The sequence below is a fragment of the Marmota flaviventris genome, chromosome 9 (genome assembly GCF_047511675.1).
Source record: "Marmota flaviventris isolate mMarFla1 chromosome 9, mMarFla1.hap1, whole genome shotgun sequence".
Taxonomy (NCBI): Eukaryota; Metazoa; Chordata; class Mammalia; order Rodentia; family Sciuridae; genus Marmota; species Marmota flaviventris.
In genome coordinates, this window is record NC_092506.1 from 51,335,072 (window position 1) to 51,341,921 (window position 6,850).

The window sequence follows — 6,850 nt, forward strand, 5'->3', positions numbered from 1 at the left end:
CAAGTTACTTAACCTCTTTAAGCCTTAGTCTCTTCATTTGTAAAATGGATAATGAAGATTAACAGCTGCCTTAAAGGGCTGTCATAGGGATTAAATAATTTATGTAAACTGTTTAGCATAGTGTCTGACACATAGGGTTTATAAATAATACCTGTTACTCAATTTGTAATCATAGGGTAATAATTAGAAACTCTGAAGCAGGTTAAGTCACAATCTCATCTATTTTAGAAAGTAAACCTGAAGTTGTAGGGAGGATGATAGGAAAGAAAAGAACCTGGAAGCACAGTGACCGTTTAGAAGGGCTACATTTAAGTGAGAAAACAATTAGACAGAGGCAGAGCCACACAATGATAAAGTTACTCATTCTAAGTGATGAACTATGTGAGAAAAAGAAAAAAAAGAGGAATCAAAACAATGTTCCAGCTTAACCAAATAAGCAGATGGTGATGACCCTAACTGAAACAGAACAATAAGGGTGGTGGGGAAGGGTTGACCAAAAAAATGACAATATATGTTGGGCATCGTGGCACATGCCTGTAATACCAGCTAACTGGGAAGCTGAGGCAGAAGGATCAGAGTTCAAAACCAGCATGGGCAACTTGGCAAGATCCTGTCTCAAAATTTTTTAAGACATAAAAAGGACAAAGGATGAAGTTCAATGATAGAGTGACCCCGGGGTTCAAGTCCCATTACTGGAAAAAAAAAAAAAAAAGACAATAACACCATGCAAATAACTACCAAAAAAACCCATAAAGCTACAAAACTATAATCAAGATAATCCAGACATCAAGAAATATCAACTGTTAATATTTTCTGTATTCTTTCAAATCTTTCAATGCATTTAGCTCTAAATTTTCATAATTTTTTTCCTGACAAAATTGGAATCATATACAACTCTGCATTCAGCTTTTTAACTTTACTAAATGAATATTTCTAATAATATCTGAAATACTGAATTTTATTAAACATTCCTATTTATGTTAGACACTGATGGGTATAACTTGATATGCTTCTTACTAATAAAGAAAGAATATCTCAAATTTAGAAAAAGGATCATTTTATAAGGATCAACAAATAAAAGAATGACCACTGTAATTTACATAGGAGAAATAAAATTAAAAGAATATTCATTTGATGTGTTTCATGATAGCTATTGATAAATGGATTTTATAAGAAAATCAGACAACAGAGATGAAAAATAAGTTAGTTATTACTTGAGGTTCTTTCAGTTTCCCTTATATAATTGTGAACTTGTAGTGAAGCTCAACTGAGTTACCATACACAAAGTACACATAACTTATGCCAATTTATTTGTATTGACATGTAAATAATGTCAATAAATATTGGTTATTACTGTCATATCATGACAAAAACTAGTTCTACAAGGAAGTAGTATTCACTGCATCGAAAAAAGCGGGGGGTGGGGGGGACACTGAAATATAAAATTTATATTTCTATTGGTTTCTTCCATTTTTTTTCTATCTTCTCTATATTTATATGCTCAATGCAGTTAAAGTATCATTTTAGAGGCATCAGTAAATATATACTTTATCCTTAATTATACTATAAGACACTTGACAGAATGAATAAGTATGAATGTCATCTATTCTAACTTTTCCCTATATGGCAGAAAATAGTAATATACACCGTGGGTACTCAAATGTTAATGTCACAGGTCCTTATTAGGACAGAGAATAATAAAACAACAACGAAGCTATAATCAAAACTGGGATACTAAAAGCAAGCGATCTTAAAGCCAATATCAATATACCACAACTCAGACATAGAACAGAGTGAAATAGAGAGGGAGAAAAAAGCTTTGTTGTTCTCCTCAATGAACAGACCACACACTCTTTGCTTTTTTTTCTGGGTACAACAATTTAAGAGGAATACTAAAAATGCTGGATCGTATCCAAAAGAAAGCAACTGAGAAAGAACTAACTGAAGACACTCTGACTCAAAAATAGAGAGGGTGAGCTCTTCTGCTGTCTTCTTCCATTTTCAATAATAAGAAAAGCTATCCCTATGGAAAATGCTTTAAGATTTCTGTGCTATCCAGAGACAACTATCAAAAGATGCCAGTATAAATATCTCAACTTCTTTCAATACAAAAACTTAAAATAACAGATCTCTTCTAAGAAAAAGATGTTATCAGAGATTAGTCATGAAGTTGGAAAACAGCTTGCCAACTGTGCTATGGAAAACCTCCAAGCCAAGGATAATTGGTTGAATTCTAAGTTTCCTTATAACCCCATAACTAAATCAATAAATATTTACTGAATCTATGCTCCAGAAAGCATATCCATAGGTCTATTGTCCTAGATTTATAACATATACAAAATCAAAAAGTAAAGAGGGAGAAACATACAATGAGCTCTGCTATCAATGAACTCACAACAAATAGTATATTAAATGTGTATTACAATTTCAGACCACAACAGGTATCTTAAAATTTACTGCCAAATAAATTCCATTCAAAGCACTATTTACTAAATGCCAAATGAATTCTATTCATATATAAAGGTCTTTATGAGGGGAAGATCCTTAAGCTTAAAATGATCAGAAAAGCCTTTTTAAAATAAATGATATATAAGGTTCTTATGGGAAAATGTGTATGAAGATTTTGAACAGGAGGAGAGAAGTAGGAATGGGGAGAACAGTACAAATAGAAATGAAAATCAAGTTAGAGAGAAACCTGTTTGGCTACATTAAAAACTTGTTTCATGGGAAAAGAGATAAGCTGGGGAAGGGCAGGTTATGGCCAGAACCAACTGTACTGAGCCTTGAATACCAGTCTACGTAGTTTCAAATTTATCCTGCTTACAGTCTCTGTAGCAACTGTTCAACTCTGCTGTTGAAGTCATAGAAGATAGTAAATGATTGGTATGACTGTGTTCCAAACTGAAATTTCAAACTCATATATTTCCATGTGTTACCGATTATTGTTAGTCCTTTAATTTTCTTTTTCCTTCAATAATTTGAAAATGTAAAAATCACTCTTCACTTAAAGGCCATAGAAAAACAGGCTGTGAACTGGATTTGGCAGTGGGCCACAGTGTGCCAATCCCTATACACCAAGCTGCCTTCCTTCAGCAGTGCTCTAAGTACAACTGTCCTCAAGTTTCAGGGACCAGAATAATATATTATTCATCAACAACTACATACACGTACACAGGCAAGCACACACCTAATCAAGATCTAGATCCCAGGCTGGGGATGTAGCTCAGAAGTACAATGCTTGCCTACCATGTACCAAAGCTCTGGGTTCCATCCCCAACATCACAAATTGAAAAACAAGAAACAAGCAACAAAACAACAACAACAACAGCAACAAAACCTTCCTAGATTGTTAATAATAACCACTACACTAGATGCAGGAAATTTTGAAATTTTAAGTTTGGTAGTTATTTTCACATGGTATAGGTACTTAGAGTAATAATGAACTATTCATATAAGGCTCAAAGTTATATGAAGGGATCTATAGAATATAATTTTAAAAAATGGTAGCAAGGGACCTAATTCTAGTATTTGCTTGGCCATCTACTCATTATGTGACCCACAACTAGTCACTTTCAATCCTCTAGCCCCAATTCTCTCATCTGAAAAGTGAAGGGGTTTAACTTACTAGATGTTCACTATGCTCTCTTAGCTTTAACATTAATGATTCTATTACTATGGAGAAGATCCAGTCAGGGGATGACAAAAATCAAACAAAAGTGAAAATTAAGAATACAAAAAAGAATAGAAAGGCCTTGATTAAGTGAGTGGGCAGAGAGAATGTGCAGATTACTAAAATCAAGAATCGATTTTAAAAAAAGAATGCTACAGAAAATCCAAGGAAGAGAAGAGTATGGCCAAAGAAAAAAAACTAGTTGGCTAGCTAAAAAAGGCATGGACCTCAAGTGACAGTCTTCAGATTTGAGAGTACTGTGTATGCTTCCAGAAATCATGAAAGGAAAAGACAACCTCAGATGAGAATAAGGAATAGAAAATAAAGGCATATGATCCAGAAAAAGTAGAAAGAAAACGTTATGATGAGTTTGAAGTCTCAGATAAGGGAATTAATCTTTACATTTCCATCAGGTGAAAGCAGTAGCATTGGGATCTCAGTTTTTACACACACAAATAAGTTCCTATGAAGCTGTATAACTGTATCAAGATTTCTATAAATCAGTTAGGGAAATAAATCTAATGGTGGGTTTCTTAAAGCAAAGTTCCACCTGTGTTATATTTTCTAATAATCAAAAAATTAAGAAAGGATTAACTCTACTTTTCATAAGAATGAAAACCAGCAATATGCATATCTAAAAGGAAATGCATGTTTACACCTTTCTCTTAGCACCTATCACTTCCTTCCTTGCATAAGAGTTACTTATGCAATATAAAGTACCTAACCCCTGATAGGAGCACTGGTTTTCCCTTTCTAAGTAGCTTAAAAAGCTACCGAGGCAAGATTTCTGATTAATTCATCTGTTTATCTGCTTTGCAGAGTTATGATGCTTGGTGAATAAATACTGACACAAAACTCTGCTTCAAAAAAAAAAAAAAAAAAAATCCCTGCAAAACAACTATCACTATCCATCTGATAAAGCTGGGAAAATATTTGTATCATAAAGGTACATAACTTCAATAGTATTACTTTTGCATTGTGTTTGAGCTTGCTTATATAGCAAAGAAATTGCCACAAAGCAACTAAAAAAGGCCGAAAAGTTGAGGAATGTATGATCACTCGTAAACATAGTTAATTTCAACTCAACACTCGCCTCTACTTAAGATATATGAGAAATAAAAATCCAAAGCATTAGCCTGATGATCACCAGTTAAAAATACATGTTTGAATGCGCTGGAGATATTTATAAAGCCCAAGAGAGATTCTATTAATATATTGAAATTCACTGGCCAGTGCAGGATTCTACCCTTAATCTTCTACTACTATTCAAGGGAAGCCAAAGAGTCAAGGTTTCTCCTATCACTTGCTTTTAAGAATTTAAGAAGTCACCCAAGTGGACATACACAACCCAAGGGTCCAAAAGTAGCTCAGCTCTCCATATGGTAATGCTCAGCTATCTCCTACCTTTACAGGCAAGTTCCATTTATTAATTTAAGGATCTCTGGTAGGCCCCGTTTAGGCAGGCCAATAGTACTACGAAGCAACAGAAGTTGAAAAAAGTCCTAACAGTAAACTCTGCCCTCCCACAGATCTCAACTTATGTGTAGATTTCAGAAGCCCTGTAAGCTATACACTGCCACTGTCAAAACCCGAAGAAGCACCGTCACCCTGTCGTGCCCATCGGCAAGTGTTCCAGAATGTTTTCTTTGAAATGATCTCTCTTGGCTCTACTTGTACAATGTGGACTTCAAAGGCCACCTTACCCCGCAGCGCAGGACCTGGCTCCTAGCGTCCGCTCCTTTATTTGTCCACCCCGCTACCCCGAGAGCGGTCTCGGTTCCCGACCGCGGACATCCAGCCGTCCCCCAACTGCTCGCCGCGCCCGTCTACACCCGCCGCACACCTCCTGAGTCGCCCACCGCCCAGCGCGCACTCCGGCCGGACCGGCGGCCAGCGCGCTCGCCCAGGCCTGCGTAGCCTCGAGCGGCCGCAGGCCTCGGGCCTAGCCTCCGCCGATGGCCCCTCACCTCTTTCGGGACCAGTTGGTTCTCCTCGCCAGGCACCATCGCTCAGACTCTGGCCGCTCCTCTCCACCCTGCCGGGGGAGGGGGAGGGTGGCGGCGGCTCTCTGTCTCAGGAGAGAAGAGCGGCGGCAGTCATCCTCTCCGCCGCCCGCCTTCCGGCAACCGTGGAGGCCTCAGCTTGGGCCTTAGACACCAGCGCGCAGACACCGACCCCAGGCTCAGCCGCTGCCGCCGCCTTCGTCGCCGGCCCCTCCCCCAGCCCGCTGCAATCAATGGAAAAATGGCGGCGGCTGCTCTCGCGAGAATTCGTCCAGTCGGGCGCCCGGCCCGGCGCCTGCTGCACAAAGTTCCCAGGCAGTTGCCGCTCGCTTTTAATCGACTCGGCTCTTACTCGGCCCCTGGGCTTACGAAACCGGTTGTGGGGCTACGTAAACGCTTTTCCTTAAACGAAAGCTGGGCCTTGCATACCGGGACTCCCTCTGCCGGCAGGGAAAGGATAGGCCCCGGAGTCCTCCGTGCCTTCTTGGACTGTTGGACTTCATGCTTATCAGGAATAACTCAACCCCAAAGCCCCTCTCTGACCTTATCACTGCTACTCTCCTCGCTCCTTGATTGCACAGCGCCTCAACATCAGCCCCTCTCCAAACACCCCTGGCCTCTTCCTGGCGAAGAGAACACCAGGAGCTACCTTCTGGCCTCTCACCAGTCCTTCCTGACTCTAGCCTTTGAGTCAGAAAGGACTGCGTTTTATTTGCCCTTCTTACTCCCCTAGAGGAGATAACACCCCAGGCCCAGGCCCATAAAGCACAGTTATCACTGCCCCCTCCCCCACTACATTGGAGAGGTGCTCCCCTGCCCCTGCCTGAGCGCTGCCTCCTCCAACAGGGCCAAGTCTGGGACTGAGAGCCCTTCTGAGAGTAGGGCTGCAGGATGCTGCAACCTATAATCTTTAAAAATGATTTTGGAGAACTTTAATCTTTTCTGGCAGTAAGCATTGTGCTATGTGTTAAACCAAACAAATGTGGAACAGTTATTTTTCCTAATTCCTATTTCTTGAATTATGAAGACTCAGCAAGGCATCCTTCATGAAGACTTCTATGAGTACAGTGATCTTACAGGATGAGATAATATAATCCTGCCCTGTTCCTAACACCCACAGCATCAACTACCCGTACCTGTGTTCTGTGTTCTCCAAAAATTTTTTGATTGTATGATA

General features: G+C 39.6%; 1 protein-coding gene across 2 annotated transcripts in view; it reads right to left on the minus strand.

Moving 5' to 3' along the window:
• Window positions 1-5,885, minus strand: part of Usp47 (ubiquitin specific peptidase 47) — a 103,938-nt gene extending 98,053 nt beyond the window's left edge. The window contains exon 1 of one of the 2 annotated variants that reach the window (XM_027942261.3): window positions 5,638-5,885. In XM_027942261.3, the coding sequence (XP_027798062.1) occupies window positions 5,638-5,676 (39 nt within the window). In that variant the 5' untranslated portion in view covers window positions 5,677-5,885. Of the gene's footprint in view, window positions 1-5,373; window positions 5,393-5,637 lie in introns of those variants that run through there. The other variant, XM_071616386.1, reaches the window with a different exon arrangement.
• Between the last annotated feature and the right edge of the window lie 965 nt (window positions 5,886-6,850).